Raw genomic sequence first — 19,553 nt, 5'->3', positions numbered from 1 at the left:
AGACCAAAAAGCGTACTTCCTGTGGCCACATTTATAAACAAAAAAAGACTTTTTAAGTACATTGAATAATTAATTGATCCGATCATATTTATGGGTTAGATACATTATTTATTGAATGTATCTAAAAAGTTATATTTTGTTTATAAATGTGACCGGATAGAGTATGGGTGAAAAGTCTAGAAATAAATCTGGGAAGCATCTTAAAGGAATCCGAACTTGCCAATGGAAATTCGACGTGTTGCACCTTCAATCCATGAAAATTACTTTTTTGACAAATCCGGCAGCAGTTAACTACTGCCAGTTCAAAATTCAATTTCTAGATCGACATTTTGATGTTTTGGTTTCTTGAGTTTTTGGCGCATTAAAAATTCATATTTAAAGGAAATCCAAACTTGCCAATGGAAATTCGACGCGTGGCACTTTCGTAAATTTTACCCTATACCCCGACACATTACCTTCACCCCTACAAGTTTTAAAAAATTTCAATTTAACCATTTTTACTATATAATCTTTTACTCATAAATTTTTCACCCTCATTTCCAAGTCTAGCTCGTTTGCTAAAAAGATCAGACTTGAGCTTTTTAAAAAGTTTGTTAGCTAAAAATGTCAGACTTAAGCTTTTAAAAAAATCTATTAGGCTTGATAGGCCGGCAACCTATTACCTTAATATAAAATTTTAATACATAAATCTAATACTAATATACTATTAAATCAATTCAAAGAAAACATATTTTTCAATTGATCATTAAAAGTCTTTATAATAACTATAAAAATGATTCTTTTTAATATACTATTAAATCAATTATAATACAAAGACAAGTGTCAACTTGTAACCAAAAAAAGACAAGTGTAAACTTAAAGAAGAGCAAGGGACCCTCACGTACAAAAACCTATATTGAAGTTTAATTTTAACTAGTATAGTGACCCGTGGCAGCACGGGAAATAAAAAAACTTTTTTGATCATATCTATAGATTTTATATTATGTTATCTTAAAAGTTATAATTGTGGTTATAATTTAAATTCGATATGAAAAAAATATCATCTTAATTTTGTATATATTTTGAAATATCTAAACATTGCATATAACGATAAAAGTATTTGGATTATTATACTTGTACTAATTATTTGTTGTATAAGATGCACTCATTGTTAAACTTAGCATATGTAATATTTTTGCAAAAATACGCCGACGTAATGTATAATAATATTTGCCGACAAAATGTATTTTATTAATCATAAAAACTAAAAAGTATGTATTTTTTTATATAATAGTCAGTGCCACATGCATACACGTAGTCGGTAAATGCAAACGTTTAATTTTTTACGGGTGTGTATAAATATAGTTTGGGCTACAGAAACGTCGATTGTTATTTGTTTTTAATTTTTACAAAACAAATGGTTTAATGTAAATATTGTATTTTAGGGTAACAACGATGTAAAAAAAAAAAAGGTTTCGCGGATATTTAAACCTGAAAAGTGCATGAATTAATAGTCAATGGCAGGGGATCTGCTTATATAGAAATTGCATGTCTATAATGACCAGTACGCCTTACAAAGAAATTAAAAATAAAATGACTTCCAAACAATAGGCAACTTTAGTTTTCTAAATTATAGCAACAACAATTCTAAAACATAACCAATGATCATACTTTTTTGAAAAACTTCACGATACACAACATTTGTGGTCTCCTTACAAACATTATTATCTTCATCCAGGATGAGCAGCTTCAGACCTTTTCTTGAAGTTACTCGAGAGACAGCGACATAAAGTTGTCCATGCGTGAACACAGGCTTAGGAAGATAAACCCCCACTCGAGATAAAGATTGACCCTCACTTTTATTTATTGTCATTGCAAAACAACGCGTCAATGGAAATTTCCTGCACCTGAATTTGAAGGGTAGTCCTGGATCACTCGGAATAAGATTCATCCTGGGAATGAATACACTGGTACCTGCCCCTTTTCCTGTAATTACAGTAGCAACTATCGTGCTCTTCCCTAGATGTGTAACTGTCAGCCTCGTACCATTACACAGTCCATTAGCCTGATCGATGTTTCTCATCAGCATAACTGGACATCCCACCCTTAGTTTCAACCGGTGATTTGGAATTCTAGAGCTCTTAATACCATTAAGAAATTCTGTTGTGAACCACTCGCTTTGGACATCATAATTTTCACCCGATCGGCAAACAGAATCAAAGCTTAAATACTCTTTCTCTTCACCTGGAATCAGTGACATCATATATTCGTTAACATGCTCAACTAAATCAAGCGTTGGTGCGAGTATTCCCCTTTCTTGAGCGGATCACCAAGGTTATCATTCAAATCGGGATACACAAAGTCTATAAGTGACATCAACGGATTTGTTGTGTCCGATATGAGCAAATCTTCAGGAACTTCTACCTTCATTTCACCATTCTCATCCGAAGCTTCGTTGCTGTCTCCAATTGAGAGTATCCACTTGCTAAAATTAGCAATTTCTTCCTGCTCTGCAGGTACCGAAGATGCACCCAATCTCATATTAACAGTAAGCCTCAACACATTACAAAAGCCCATATCTTTGATGAATTGATTGAGGCATCAACAATATCCTGCCTCGTTCCTTTTCGGACAACATGCAATAGCTGCCTGAAATCACCACATAAAACTCTTGTCATTCCACGGAAAGGTCTAAACTCGTTTAGGGGATCATTCTTGGACATGATATCACGCATTGATCGATCAACTGCCTCAAAACACCATCGGTGCATCATTGGAGCCTCATCCCAAACTATTAACTTTGCAGCACGCACCAGTTCTTCCCTAGGACTATCCTTTTCCATTGTAAGCGATGATGCCTCATTAATCTCAATAGGGACTGTCAGCGTCGAGTGTGCGGTTCTTCCACCTGATAAGAGAAAAGCCAACGGACAATGTTTTACCCTTTGATCTAACAGCAACCGACAATGTTTTCCATATAAAAGTTTTTCGAGTCAGAACCAACGGACTCCATGATCTTGTCATGCACACATCTTTGTTCATCAGTCAACATCAGTAACATATCAACTTGTGTCTTTTCCAGTTCATCTTTGTTGTAATTTAGCTCATCAACGATAAGCTTGTTTGTGAAAGTTGGCATGTCTGCCGCGACCGTCCGTTTTCCTGAAGCAGCATTTCAATTTCAATCAAACACAGGTTCTTTAAGTCATCGTCACCGATACGTAGATCTGCATATTAAATGTAAAGTCACGAAATTAATATTAACACCTTCGCATGCATAGGTGTGCACGTTGAAGAGAAAGAAAAAATATTAGCTTTATATGAGAGTCCTTTATATTTAAACATATCAGCGTAAAAAATGTGGAAAATGCTGAATGGTGTCGTAGAGTTAGTAACTCTTAGTTTGTCCTTTACTATATCCTAAAAAAAAGTACCTCTTAACTCCTTAAACTGCACTAATCAGCCTTTATTATATCCTAAAAAACACACCCGTCGAAAACAACCTTGTCAACAAGGTTGGAATGTGCTAAATTTCTTAATGTGTAATAGTCTTCAAATGTATCACCCTTATCCCTATTTTTTATTAGTGAAGTACTATTTTGATTCTCACTTTAATTTGAACTCTTTGGTTCCACCAAGATTCTTTACTCCTAGTTAGGTCCAAAACCTATTAATTCTTCTAGTGTCTCTTTTGCTACTTTTCTAATCTCATATGTCATCTTGTTCCACGTATCATTTTCGCTTATATGTAGCTTCACACAACCTTCTTTCAAAATCTTTTGTAGAAAAACACTTTGGTTTTGATCCTTTAAATGTCACCACTTGATCCTTGTATCTCAATCATGGCCTCTCATCTCCGCTCTTATCTTAACCCTTACATCCATAACTAATATTATATGTTGGATAGTCAAACTCTCTCCTTGTAAAACTTTAAATTCAAACAAATATTTCTGTCATAATTCCTAATAAGAAATAAATCTATTTGAGAACATGAAATCTCACTCTTGTTTGTGAAAGTTGGCATGTCTACTGCGTTTGGCTGGGCATAGATTTGAAATCATTAAGCGACCGTCCGTTTTCCTGAAGCAGCATTTCAATTTCAATCAAACATAGGTTCTTCAAGTCATCGTCACCGATACGCAGATCTGCATATTAAATGTAAAGTCACGAAATTAATATCAACACCTTTGCATGCATATGTGTGCACGTTGAAGAGAAAGAAAAAAATATTAGCTTTATATGAGAATCCTTTATATTTAAACATATCAGCCTAAAAAATGTGGAAAATGCTTAATGGTATCGTAGAGTTAGTAACTCTTAGTTTGTTCTTTACTATGTCCTAAAAAAAAGTCCCTCTTAACTACTTAAACTACTCTAATCAGCCTTTACTATATCCTAAAAAACAAACCGCTCGAAAACAACCTTGTCATCAAGGTTGGCATGTGCTAAATTTCTTAATGTGTAATAGTCTTCAAATGTATCACCCTTATCCCTATTTTTTTATTAGGGAAGTACTGTTTTTCTTCACATCTTCAACAATAACATGAGTAGTTTCTCTCCACTTCCTTTGCATAAGTTTTTCATTTTGAGAAAAAAGGTCGATAACTGATCTCAGAACCATTTGAAATAAATTATTTGTCTAAGAAACTTTTATAAAAATAATTGCCGCGTCCATGTCATTTGCACCCTGATGCTAAACTCGTCATCCCAGAATTCCAAGCAGTATTTGACTTGTGTTGCTTCAAAAACAACAACAGAGGAGTACGCAAAGAGAAGTGCAGTGGATACAACACTAACAAAACATATCTCAGTGTAGACATGTTTTTACTTTGAAGTTTTATGTTACCTCTTAATGCATTTTAAGTGCAGCTTTTCCTTTTAAAGTTGCATAATGACACATCATTTGTTCTAATTATCATCGATGACAATTACAACATGTTATGGCCTTAAAAAAAAACATATCATTATGTCTTGAAATATGCCTATTTTCACTTCTGTTATTGTCATAAAAACTAAAAATGATAGTAAGAGAATATATGCAATGCAACGGAAAAAATGATATTAAAGTTACGACTCAATTCTTAATCGAAAAAAGTTTCTTTCAGCTTAACTCAAACTAAAAAAATAAGCTTATTTCTAAAGGATTTCCCAAGACATTATTTATTTAACGCGAAAATAAATAGATATAGGAACTGCTACAAAATGATGTCATGAATGCTCACTAATCTAGATAACGTGAAAAATTAATCAATTAAAGAACAGATAATGTGAACAAATTAATCAAGATATACATAGTGGAAAGCTATATATGACATTTTTGTGGCGTCGACAGTAGGTTATGGATTAACCTTATGCTGTTTGTTTTATCTGTGGGTGTGTTGGTGTCAGTTTTGCGCTGCTATTACGTGATGTAGCCGCTGGCTAGGAGGCTTTTGTGTGTGCATAATTGCTGATGCGTCCGCTTGGGTTTTCTATTTTTAGTTGCAGGTATTTCGGCCTATTGTAGTGCAGCTGTGATTTTTTATAGGATCTTTGTGGGCATTAGGTTGTGAGACAGGGGTACTCTTGTGTAGGCAACACCACGGTTTGTCGTGGTACTTTGTTGGGTTTGGTCTTTGATTAAGGCAACCTCGTGTACACCTCGGCCTCATGATTTTTTGGGTGCAGGCATGTTGCCTTTGTTGGTTCTTGTATTCATCCTCTGTTCATTTCCGCAAGTGCTTGGCGTTTCCTACGCCCTCTCGATGAAGAATAATATTTGCCGTCTAAAAAAAAATAGTGAAAAGCTCTCTGGTGTGTCTACTTTGTTAGGTAGCCTTGAATTTATATTTGTTTTACTTAAGCTATTGTTTTCTTACGTGCATCCACTCGTATTTAAATTCTTTCTTTCTATTCTATATATTGTTGTATAAACATGTTCTCACAAAATCAAAAATATTTAATAGTGTATTTTTTTATTTTTTTTTGAAAGAATATTGTATTTGTTTATCATCACTACTTAAATAGATAAATATATTTATTGAGATAGACATACAATACTTTGAGCACGACTATGTTAACCATTTTTCTAAACTGTGCCTTTTTAGCCAAAGAATAAAAAAATGCAAAAATTAGATTGTAAACAAAACGAAAATGGTGCATAGATTTCGTAATAAGTACAATAAACATTACCCGGAATATTCAGACACTTCCTACGTTCAATAAGATACCATCGGACAGTAACTGCCATGTCGCATCCCATACTATATCAGGGCTCGTCATTGTGCTAGTGGTTAAGAGATGCACAAACAACCAACGTAATTGATTGCCCAAACCTAACTCACAATTTTCTGTGATACCATCTATAAACTCTCTGTCATCATCAAGTAATCCCAAAGCAGAGCATGCTTCGTGGAACGTGTCATAGGTATGTCCATTCACTGTTTTTATATATTAATCCCAAAGTAGAGCATGCTTAGTGGTTTTTTTTTTGCTAAGCGAGGAGAGAGACAGACATCAGGAAACAACGCCGACATCCCAACTAGGTTGGCACCCCGGGAAACTTCCGTCCTATGCCCATCAAACTCTAAATTCAATAAAAAAGGGAAAAAGTCTGTACAAAGGGAGAGGGGGGACTAGGCCAAAACCCTCCAAAAAAGAAACGTAACAAATAAAATAAAATAGAAAATAAAAGACTAAGGAAATCTAAAAGAAGGTAAACCAATTCTGTCGCGATAGAAATCCAAATGCAGCTCAGTTGGAAGCGTTTCTAACCAAATAGAACCTTGAATCCCATGACCCATATTCGCTAAATTGTCCGCACATCTGTTACCTTCGTGTAAAATATGAGAAGAGATAACCTGAATCCCTAGTCGTTGAGCGTTATGCCATCTGTTCCGAAGCAACCACTGAACTAAGGAAGAATTTGAAAATATCATCAAAGCACTAGTTGAGTCACTCTCCAGCCAAAGGTTCCTCCATCCATGATGTGCCGCATGCTCTAGAGCAAGGATAAAAGCAAGAGTTTCCGCATGAAAAACCGAGGCCAGGCCTATGTTGCAAGAGAATGCACCGAGGAATGAACCTGAAGAGTCCCTAAAAAGACCCCCACAAGCCGCTAACCCACCAACGACTGAACCATCTGTATTAACTTTCAGCAAAGGAGGGGAAGGATTCTTCCATAACACCAAAATAATGTCCTTGTATTTACGGTGACGAGGTGAAACCGAGAATTCCTCAAGAATAGCCGAGTCAGAATGTAAACATTTACCTGTCGAAACATTGCCGGACATTGCAATCAAAGAATGTATGCGGGCTTTTGCAGATTGAATCGATTGCAACTGAGATTGAAAACGAAAAGCATTCCTGGCTAACCAAATTACGTGCACCGTATGGAGGACTGCAGCCAAATAAATATCAGATACTTGGGATGAGCAATGAATAGGTATGCAATGAAGAAGAGAGTCAACAGAGGAGCAATCTATCGAACGATGAAGCTTCCCCCCCAGCCAAGACCACAGCGCAGACGCAAAAGAACAATGAAGGAATAAATGATGTGACGTCTCGATAGAATTAAAACAAAAGCAACAAACAGAGACTATAACACAACCCTTAGTCCGGAGGTTTTCATCCGTGGGCATCTTACCATGCATCAGCCGCCAAAAAGAAAATGAATGAAATGGAGGGATATAATTGTTCCAAATTCGGTCTGCCCAAGGCAACAAATGAGCAGCCGACCTTAGAAAAGAAACAGCATGTTTTGATGTGAGCTGGCCGTCAGCAGAATGAGTCCAAACAAGAGAATCAGGGAGCTCTGTACGAGGCAGCGTGATACTAGCCAACCTGGACGTAACTTCAGGAACCAATAGGGATGCAGGCAGATCCCAATTACCATTAACAATAACTTCCGAGACTTTACCAGTGAAGCTAGCATGAAAGAAAGGATCAATATTAAATAAGGTTACCAACGGTTCTCCAAGCCAATTGTTTGTCCAAAGATTAATTCTATCACCCGTTCCCACTATCCATAATTTGTTTTGACGAAGAATGCTCATATGGTTCTTAACACCATGCCAAACCGAAGACTTGACAAAATACCGGATAGGCTGCCCTTGAGAGAAAAACCTTCTCTTGAGTAAAACCGCCCATTGAGAGTTAGAAGAAAGAAGGTTCCAAGCTAATTTCAGCATGGCAGCATTGTTAATCAACCTTGTGGACTTTATATCAAGACCACCTTCGGACCACGGACGACAAAGAATTTTCCAAGAGACCGTACAAACCTTTCAAGTGAGAACATCACCGCTCTAAATGAAATTTTTAATCAAGGTATCTAAAGAACGGAGCAACCTCCTCGGCCACAAGTAAACATGAAAAGAGTAGACTAGCATTCCATGGATAATAGATTTAACAAGTTGCACCCGACCCATGATAGATAGACTAGTACCTTTCCAAGTGGAGAGCTTTGATTTGATCCTGACAGTAATTATTTGAAAATGCGACACCTTAGGCTTTCCTCGAAAAATTGGACACCCCAAATAAGTAAATGGCAGCGATCCCACATTAAAACCTAAGAGGGAGGAAATCATTTGAACACGCGAACCAGTCATGGCACTAGTGAAGAATCGACTCTTTGCATTATTAATGAGTTGACCAGAAACCTCCGAATACTGACTAAAAATTTTAATAAGTCTACGGATATTACGCTTAGTACCTGTGCAAAAAATCAAAACATCATCAGCGTATAAAATATGAGTGGGGAAAGATACTCCACGACAATAGGACATTGGAATGAGTTGTCCGTCAGTCGCAGCCATGGAAAGCGCCCGACTAAGAACCTCTTCAACTAGACAAAAAAGAAGCGGTGACAATGGGTCTCCTTGGCGAACACCATGCGAACAAGTAAAGAACCCAACGGCTTTCCCATTAACCAAGACTGATAAACGAGCGGATTGCAAAATCACCAAAATCCAATGCACAAATTTTTCATCAAAACCAAACCGCTGAAGCACCGCAAGAAGAAAATTCCAATCTAACGTATCGAATGCCTTTGCAATATCAACTTTTAGAGCTACATTACCACCATATTGCCGCTTCTCAAGTAAATTAATAGCTTCAGATGCAAGAATGACACATTTAGAAATATCACGGTCACGGATGAAGCCACGTTGTTCAACAGAAATAATCCGCATAGTAATGTCAGCCAACCTATCTGCAAGAATTTTAGAAATAATTTTGAACTGGAAATTAGCAAGTGCTATAGGGCGGTAGTCCCCCATAACACGCGCCCCAGGAACCTTCGGAATCAACACAATCAGATTAGAATTAATATTTTGAGCCAGCTGACCAGAAATAAAAAAATCCTGCACCGATTGAATGACATCTGCACCAACAATGTCCCAATAAGTCTGATAAAAATGACCCCCAAACCCATTAGGTCCGGGAGCGCCGTCTCCGTTAAGAGTGAACACCGCATTTTTAACCTCCCCCCACAGAGGAAGCCGAAGAAGAGAATTGTTGTCCACGTTCGAGACCAACGAAGGAATAGTATCGACAACCAAGTCATTCTGAATGCAGCTATTGTCGACACTAAAGATGGCTTGAAAATAATTTAAGACATGTACCTCGATGCGAGCAGGATCAGTAATAACTGCATCTCCATCTTGTAGAAAAGATATGGTATTTTTTGTCGCTCGGACTTTAGATATTCGGTGAAAATAGGCAGTATTTCTATCCCCATGAATAAATCGTTGGTCCCTTAATTTTTCTCTCCAAAGCTCATCTTGATAATGCAATGCCTTCGTAAGAATAAGATGAGCCTCAAGCTCCTGAGCATAGAGCTGATCCGAGAACCCAACAGAATCTATAATTTGTTGAATCCTGTTAACCTCCTCAACTGCCATACGGACCTTCCTATCCACATCCCCAAAAACCGTGCGATTCCAATGCCTAAACACTTGTTTCATGTGTTTGAGCTTAGCTTGCAACCGAGTCATTCCATGCCCTCTAGTATGTTTAGACCAATTTTCCGCAACAATTCTCCGGCAATCTTCATGTTCAGTCCAAGTTTTAAAAAATTTAAAATTCCCTGAACGTTGTGACGTACAAAAATCCATAGACATAAGCAAAGGGTGATGATCCGACTGATGTCTTACCAAAGCTGAATTTCCCTGAACGTTGTGACGTACAAAAATCCATAGACATAAGCAAAGGGTGATGATCCGACTGATGTCTTACCAAAGCTGAACAAGAGGAGCTACGCCAGAAATTAACCCACTCTTCATTACAAATTGCTCTATCAAGACGAAGAGCTACGTTATCCGAGCCCAACCTACCATTGGACCAAGTGTAGAATGCACCCAAAGTAGGAAGGTGATGTAAAAGATTAGCATTCGACCAATTCATAAAATCAATACACGATAGAGGAGGAGGGGGCCGACGTCTACGCTTCTCATGAGCACCCAGGACCGCGTTAAAATCACCAATGAACAACCAAGGACCTTGGAAGCATCCTTGTAAATTTGTCAGCTCAGCCCAAAGTTGTCTACGCTTTAAATAGAAAGTACTTGCATAAACGGCGGCAACATAAACAGTAGATTGATGGCATGAAATTTCCAAGGCAATACATTGATCCGAAATAAACATCACAATGGCACTAACCTCTCTGCCCCATAGAGCCCAAAGGTTAGGTTGCAAAATCTCTCGGCCATTTACACAATATTTGGAGACCCCAATACTATCCCAATACCATGGAGGAACACTCTCAAAAGCAATCATCGGTTCCGCCACAAAGATTAATAAAGGCTTATGACAATTAAAGAAATTCTTTAAAGCAATTTTGGTATCGACATTGTCAATACCTCGGACAGTCCAATACAAAATAATCATTGGGAAGATGGTGGATTACCGCCCTTTGCTCGGGTCTGATAAGGCTTGCTAACAACTTGCTTTTTAAGATTATGTTTCTGCGATTTTGAAAGGACTTGAGTGAAGCCTTCATCAGCCATTCGTTGGTCATATTCACGTATTCTGGCCCATAAATCAAGATCATTCTGTACGTTTCTGCTGCTGTGTACTTATGGCTGAACCGTTTAGGGTGGAGTTGATAAATTTTCATCTGTTGATGCCATGTTGTCAGTGGGATGGACGTCAGCAATGGAGGGCTGTTCAGGTTCACATGGAACCGCGCCTGTATTTTCATCATCGGATATCTCTTCCAACACGTGAAGTGAGGTGCTAGGAAGCCGGTCGGTGCGGTGGGTAGGAGCATCGGATGCAGTCGCAAATGTTGAAATATCTGCAAACTCTGCAGTCACAGAATTATGAGGTATTGCCATTTGTGAAGTGTCATGCGCTATGCCTTTCTCTATAGTTGTATCCATCGTAGCAGTTGCCAAATCTGTGCCATCTAAATTGTGCGGGACTGCTAATTCTGTACTTGTAGCCTGCTGTTGTGAGGAAGCCGTGACCTCATTGTCCAACACTACCAGCTCAGGAACCGTGTTTGTAATTTGCTGTTGTGCGGGGACAGTAACATCCTTGTCCAACAATATCTTCTTCGGGATAGAGACATCTCGCTGCTCAATGTCGACCGCTGCAAACGCCTTTGAGGAACCAACGCCCTCCGGATTATCCTTCTTTTCCCAAGTTGGCTTTGGCTGTTGAGAATGAACCGGTTGCTTACCGTTATCACCTGTATTCTTCTTTACGTTCGTTGGCTGCTCATGTGTTTCCGGCCTTCGGGGGTGTAACCGACGACATAAATTAATATTATGCCCAATGCTATGGCAGTGCGTACAAAATTCTGGAAGACCCTCATATTCAATAGCAATGGGGAAAGAAAAACCTTCTCGTTCGACCAACACCTCATAAAAGATTTTTTTTGAAAGGTCAAGATCAACAAGTATCCGTGCGTAGTGTCCATACAGACGATTCCTTGTGACATTATCAATCAATAATGGCGTCCCCACCGCACCCGCAATTTCATATAGAGTCCTCTCCATCCAGTACTCTTGTGGAAGTTCCCACAACCGAATCCAGACTTGTGTGTGAGTTTGTCTTTGAGTGTGCAGATTAAAGTCTTTGGTCCATTCGAAAAGGCGTAGCAGCCCCGGTTTCAAGCTTACGGTGCCAGCAGCCCAAACCGTGCGCATGTCTTCTTGCGATGCGAAAAAGAATTCATAAAAACCTCGACCCAGGGACAGCATATGCCATGGTCCTTTGACTTTCCATAACTTCTGGAGTTTGGCGGTGATATCTTTGGTTGCATACGGCTTGTCACCTTTGCTCAAAACCAGACGACCACGAAGATTAATTTTACAATAATCGACACCTCGAAAGTAAGCAGTGGTGGAAATAGCTACGGCTAGCGTTTCTCCAAGGATCGAGGGCAGCGGGAGAGGATCAGTAGTGGACGGAGAACCACGTAGAGCCTGAGCAAATGAGGGTTTTGCAGTCTGCACAGGTGCAGCATATTGAATAGATGAAACATTATGTGTCAGAACAGGTGCAGTTGTGTTATTGTCTCTAGAAGGGAGCACAGCAGGGGTGGAGGGAGGAGCAAGCTCCGCCTGCCAGTCAAACATGACCCGGCAAGCAGAACGAAGAGGCAGGGGACGCAGCTGAGACAAACGGTGTGGAGAACGGCTCTACAGAGGTGGTGCGATTCCAGCTTGCGGCCAAACCCTAGCGGAGCATATTTTAATTTAAGGGTCGTCCATGCTTAGTGGTTAAAATCTACAAATAATATATTTATATTAATGTAATACATTTGCAAATGTTTGGTCTAGTGGTAAAAAGATAGATCTTGGACATTAAAGACAAATCAATAAATTATATCAACTTGTGATAAAATGAAATGGACTGGTTTTCCCTTTTTATTTTAATAGTACTTATTATTTTAATCTATTAATGTCTAATTATAGTTATAAAAAAATTGAATTTTTTATTTATTACTATAATTATTAATCTTTGACGGTAAAGAGAATGTCCTCATTAAAATTAAATTTTTTGTTATATATTATAATGAGATGACTTATTTTGAAAACTTCATTACTCATTAAGGAGAGTACGCATTAAAACTAATATTTATTGAAAAAAATTTCAATTTGATAACTTGTTTAAAAAGTTTGTATCACAATAATATCATTTAAATTGCTTCTCCTTCTCTTAAATATTTGTCTTCCTTCATAAGTTTCTTTTATGACATAAAAATTATATAATTATAGTATTTTCTTTAGGAATATAATTATAATATTTAAAATCTTAACAAAATTATTTTAACCATGCAGTAGATTTAAAATGATTTAAATTTTTTTAAAAAATCAAAGTATTTTCATTTATACTTGTTCAACAGATAAAAAATATTAAAGTAGATGAATGTTATTTCAATTTATTTATAAAAAATCCATGAATAGAAACTGGAGAAGGAAACAGAAACTGTAACATTGGAAATGGAAATAGAAAAATGCAGCAAGAATCTATGAATACAGATACTCCACTCCAGATTACACTTGAGGCCGCAGAGGGAGCAGCAAGGCTCGGTGCAACAACATCTCCCGTCCAGGGGGATGTTTCCATTAATCATTCAGAGGATATATCATCATCAATTCCGACATCGATGGTAATTGATACTTCTCATACTCCTGTTATTATTAATAATACATTCACGGAACTTGAGAATGTATCCGATGAAATTGTTAGATATGATGTAGAAGAAAACCATGAACATATTTTATCTCACGTCCGTGAGAAAGCCTTAGATGTCAATAACATTGTGGCTCCGGAGGGTGCTCCAATACATCCGGTTCTATAGAAGGATTTAAATTTTATGCAAGATTGGTTAGCGAAGGCTGCTGTTAATAATGAGGTACTATTTACTGCGGTAATTTCAAAGTCATAGAAAAAAAAAAAGAATGTGCAAAAGGTTGCATACAAAACCCGCTCTCAAGGTCCCCGCCCACCGTTTAAATGAATATTATTTATTGGAATATCAGGGGGACTCCTCTAGTGCGGTTTGTTCTCATATCTTTCGGGAAGGGAATTGGTGTGAAGATGGCCTAGCAGCCTTGGGGCATGATATGCAAGACACTTTGTGGTTCACTCTGTTGCCTCCCTCTTTAGGGGCGGATTTTTCTAGGGACAGAAATGAGATGCCGAACTATAGATCTTTTTAGCTACTTATGTTTCTAGTTTTCTGTAAATATTTATTTTTCTTTAGAGAGTGTTGGCTTAGTCCCCCCTCATTGTAATTTTTTTCCCTTCTTTTAATAAAATATACGTATTGGAAAGGCGGTAGAGGATGGGGGTGTCTGTTGGGTGCCAACCTAGTTGGGATGCTTCAGACTCTCCCGGATGCCCAACCTTTCTCTTGGCCTTATAAAAAAAAATTATTTATAAAAAATAAGATTAAAACAATTATATCTATAAAAAAAATTAAATTTTTGTGTTTGGTCCAATTAATGCATACATAATAAGCAAATAAAAAACCTTAAAATAGTAAAATTATTTTAATGCATACATCATGACCAAATACAAAAAGTATCATAAAAAAATAACCGTACAAATGTCAAATACATGAGAATGCTTGGTTTGGTCCATGGTGTCGTGTGTCAAGAGTAGGCTTTGAAGAACTTTGTTTTCATATATAATATAGACAATAGAGGTCTATGTCTTTTTGTTGTTGGTCATAATCATCTAAAAGTTCGTTTTAAAAAAATACCATCTTGTATTTTATATATTAAAATTAAAATATTAACAGTGTCTGAAAGTATATGTATCACTTCAAGCGCATTAAAAGTTTTGGTCAATGATAATGTCTGTTTTTTTTTTTTTTTTTGATAAATGGTCATTGATAATGTCTATTGAATGGTGAATATTTACTCATTAATCCTTTCCTTAGAAAATTATTACCTTTAAAAGTTGTGGTTAACAATAATGCAATAATTGTGCTTTATTTTTGAAGGAATTGTGCTTTAACTTAACATGCAAAGTTAAATGGCTATATTTTTATTGCTAAATGGATAGCACTACCATGAGAGAAAAATGAGCATTTAACGTGTACCATATATTCGAAATGAACTATCAATATCATTGTGAATAAAACGGTTCGACATAAATAGATAGCACATTTTAATTCAACATAAACGGTTCAATAACTTCTTTTTTAGAGAAAAAAAAGATACGGTTCAATAACTTTTTTTTTGTCGAATGAAAGTATTTTAGATTGTTTTATTTTAATGCTAGTATTTTACTCCTATCAATGAATATTATTACAAATGGATCGGACAAAGTGATATGAAGAAAAAAAAACTAATCTTGATAATTTTGATTATAGATGGAACAATTTTCAATTTTAATGTCACATCACCAATAACGTTACTAAAAAATTCAAAAATTAAAAATCAAAATTGCAAGACAATCTTTTGATTCATTAAAACCATTTCTAAAGATTAAGAAAATTGGTCTATGTTCATATCCCACACAAAGTCATAGGGCGAAGGATTTGAACCACAATGTTCATTGTCTCTTAAGAAGATCTATAATTGTATTTTGGTGCTCATTAATTTCATTGAATAACAAATTACAAAGAAGCAAATAACAAATTTCTATAATATTCAATAAGATTTTATCAATATTAGAATATTAAAAAAAATCATAATAAATATATGACAGTTTTTACAATATTTTGTCATAGATGCACATCAAATTGAAAGTACAACATATTCAATAATCTATAGAAATACTACTATTTGGAATGTAAAATATCATTTACAACACAAATTGTAACTCTAAAGCTAATTAGATGAATAATTGTACAAAAGAATAATCATTGCTTAAAAAACTCATAAAATACATTCATTCTAATCAAAGTGCATAATCCAATTTCTTCAAAGTTCACACCATCTGCTGATTCTTTCATCATATTCGTCGTTTGAGATGTACTTCTACAACAACTAAATAAAAGGTGAATAAAGATCAAGATGAATTGACAAAGAAAATATTAGAAATAGAACCGGTCTTAAGAATTAGATCTAAGAAAAAAAATGAGAATAAGAAGTAAAAATGAATAAATTAAAAGAATGATCTCGAGAAAATTATCAAAATTTCAGCATCAAGCTCAAAATTGAGTGTAAATTTAAAACGAAAAAGCACAACTTATAACAATGATGTGAAAATTATGAGTTATAACTCAAAATGATGTGAAAAGTGTGAGCCTCAAATACAATATTTATAACCAATATGTACGAAGCAATCACAAAAAATTTCCCTTAATTTATGGATGTAGTAATTGAAAATAAATTGGAACATTAATTATCAACAATTAGTATGATTAAAATTAGAAGAAAAAAAAAAGTACTCATGATTTTTTTTTAGGGGAAACAAATACTCATAATGTACATTTCTATTTAATTTTTTTTATTTAAATGTGTAAAAAAAATTGTAAATGTGTTCAAAAACCAAATGTATAATTCTTTTTATATAAAATGTATTTAAACACATTTTTTTTAAATATGTATTTACACACGAAAAAATATGTAAATAAATCAACCTTTGATTCGACAATTGATACTCCAAATTTCATGATGTGAATGGGAGATATCGAAAACGAATTCAATCGGTATCATTTTTATAGATACAAAAATAAATGATCTAATATAATCGCGGAGAAAATAATATAAAAAAAAAGAGGTAAACAAAAAATTGGAGTCAAACAACCTTATTGTCCATTAGAATAATTTAATGATGTAAATAAGCCAAATATGTATAAAATATGTATTTCGGTACTATATTTTTTTTAAAAAATTTCAGTTACCATCTAAATGTCAATTTTGGTTCCAAATTTTTTTTCCGGTCAAATAAAAAAGTCACACATCATAAGTAAATAATATTTTTTCCAATCAGTCATGATATTATTTGACCATAATTTAAGCAATCAACCATTATAAATCATCTATGATATTTATTTGCATGATTGTTATTTTTTCTGCCCTTTTTTTTTCGGTTACATAAAACTAAATGGATCCAAATTATTTTTTCTTTGAGGGGAAGGTTTTTCCTTATTATTAAGGAAAATCGAATCATATTGTGTTTAATTGTTTTAATGCCACTTTGAATAAAATATCTTTGACATAATTACAATCAAATCAATTGTTTCACATCATTTGTAAAAAAAAAAAAAATTTGTCCAACATCATGATTATTATTATTACGAAAATAAAAATTAAGAAATGTATAACATTATTTTTGTTTTTGTTTTGAATAAACACTATTATACAGTATTATTACTATACAATATACATTTGAAAATAGAAACAAAAGTATATTACCTTAAAAAAGAACATATTAATTCAAATTATAATATAAAAAATTAATGGTTATTACCAAATCTAAATAAAATTATTTTAAAAAGTTACACCCTTATCAAATCATACTTTTATTATTTGACATATATCAATTATTTATTCTCTTTGACTTTTAAATAATTATTCCATTACTTATTTTATTTTAATCTCTGCATTCAAATATTTTAATTTAAATTATTTGTTTATTAAAAAAATTAAATTATTTGATTAAAATTTGTATTTTTTGGATTCGAAATTCGAAATAATTGATTTCTAAAATTTAATCTCAAATTTAGAAATTGAAATTGTAAAACTTCCTTTTATATATAAACACTAAATACAAATTTGTGAGGATGAATGTGGTGAGAGTATTTTGTGAGGATGAATGTGGTGAGAGTATTTGTAAAAAACTTTCATTATGTTATTGTGCCACATGTCAATACCATAAGAAGAGAAAAACATTTCTATATAGGGACATGAAATATGTCCTAAATTTATATTATATAGATTATAGATTGAGTGTGACAACCTCTTGTTTAGGTTTGTTGATATAAATTGAAAATGGAAATTTAATAATAAGTGTAAAGGCAATTAGTATGCTAGCCTATCAGCTGCTCGTGACCTATTATCCCAAAGGCTTATTAGCTCACGGGCCTATTGACATCTTTAAAATGTATTTTTTAGATAAGTAGGCTTTTTAATTGACTCGTAGGCCAAGCCAAGCCTCCTAGTTGGCCGGGCCGAGCCTAAAAATTTGGCATATGATAGGCCACGAGCTCAGGCTTAGACCGTGAATTCCAAACGTAGGCGGACTAGGGTTGATTCGGAGATTGAGAAAGAACAACCCAAATTCGCTGCACTTTGATTCGCCACCGTCCAACGAAGAAGTCGGTTTGGCGGGATAGGGTTTTGGCGGGTGGGTTGATTCGGAGATTGAGAAAGACCCAAAAATCACATCCAAAGAAATCATGAAGATGATATTTTTGTACTTAAACGTCGGCAGGAGTGGTGAAGTCATGAAGCTCGTGACGACGCGACACAGAAGTGATGTGGGATGCTGAGGAGAGAGGTGCGGTAGCAACAACTCGTCAATGGTGAGGAGCGGCGAAGACTGTAACACTCAGTTTTCCCAACATAAAAATTTCATTTAATTAATCAGAGTAATTCACATAAACGGAATGTCACACTTCTTTTCTTAAAATCATAAACGGAATAATTAACTAATTATCCTTCAAAATTCAATAACATAATATCTAATACTTCGCAGCGGAATTTATTCAAACATCTAAAATAGTCTTGGCATGAAGGCCTCATCAAAACATCTCATAAAAATTCAATTAACAACTTAATCATGTAAATTCATAATCAATACGTAAGAAATAGAAAAGCATGCAACAAAGTTCCCATCCCGTTACGTATCAGAGCACCTAAAGACACACGTGAGAGATAATCCACTCACGACAGCAATCTAACAACAACTTAAACTCGATCACCTGCAAGTTACTCATACGAAGAGCAACATTTCCAAGCTGAAGGGGTGAGATTTTACAAACAATAATATTAAGCATATAATTCATCAAATGCATTTAACAACTTAAACTTCATCTATTAGTAATAATAATTCTTCATGTAATACTTCTTAATAACTCAACCAACTCCTAATCATCATTAACTTCATATTCATCACTTTATAAACATCATCATATAGCACTTAATAACCAAATCATAACCAACATAGATCATCACATCATAAATATCATCTTTTAACACACAACATAAGCATCATCTCACAATAACATAAACAACACAATATAATCATCATTTAATAATAATAATAATCGTATACAACACAATATAATCATCATCTCATAATAGCATAAACAACAACATATTCATCATCTCATAATAACATAAACAACAACATAATCATCATCTTATAATAGCATAAACAACAACATATTCATCGTCTTATAATAATATAAACAACAGCATAATCATCAACATTCCATGGTTTGTCATCAACAACAACTTCAACGATTCGACAACGACAACGTAAACCTGTTAATACAACTACGTGAGAGTACACCACCTCTTATAAAACAACGACATCAGAGTACACCACCTCTTATAAAACAACAACATCAGAGCACACCACCTCTTATAAAACAACAACGTAAGAGTACACCACCTCTCACAAAACACCTGAACATAAACAGTCACCAACAACAGCTTCAACTACGACTTCAACAACTTAGA

At 35.0% G+C, this 19,553-nt stretch overlaps 1 protein-coding gene across 1 annotated transcript; it reads right to left on the bottom strand.

Moving 5' to 3' along the window:
• Positions 1 to 6,653: 6,653 nt before the first annotated feature.
• LOC112418088 (uncharacterized) lies at positions 6,654 to 10,731 on the bottom strand. Its single transcript, XM_024774307.1, has 3 exons — positions 10,192 to 10,731; positions 8,325 to 10,124; positions 6,654 to 8,237 (listed from the first exon to the last, which is right to left on the bottom strand). Exons 1-3 carry the CDS (start codon positions 10,729 to 10,731, stop codon positions 6,654 to 6,656), a joined length of 3,924 nt encoding a protein of 1,307 aa, XP_024630075.1.
• Between the last annotated feature and the right edge of the window lie 8,822 nt (positions 10,732 to 19,553).

This window comes from Medicago truncatula, chromosome 8, assembly GCF_003473485.1.
Source record: "Medicago truncatula cultivar Jemalong A17 chromosome 8, MtrunA17r5.0-ANR, whole genome shotgun sequence".
Taxonomy (NCBI): Eukaryota; Viridiplantae; Streptophyta; class Magnoliopsida; order Fabales; family Fabaceae; genus Medicago; species Medicago truncatula.
This window is presented reverse-complemented; position numbering and strand designations above follow the sequence as displayed.

Bases quoted from the DNA above. Each gene is read 5' to 3' on its own strand.
- LOC112418088 (XM_024774307.1), bottom strand. From the start codon at position 10,731: ATGATTGCTTTTGAGAGTGTTCCTCCATGGTATTGGGATAGTATTGGG. The intron at 10,125-10,191 runs GTAAGACATCAG...CACAACGTTCAG, and splicing joins GCTCCTCTTGTTCAGCTTTG to GGAAATTCAGCTTTGGTAAG. The intron at 8,238-8,324 runs GTTTACTTGTGG...CTCACTTGAAAG, and splicing joins TGCTAGTCTACTCTTTTCAT to GTTTGTACGGTCTCTTGGAA.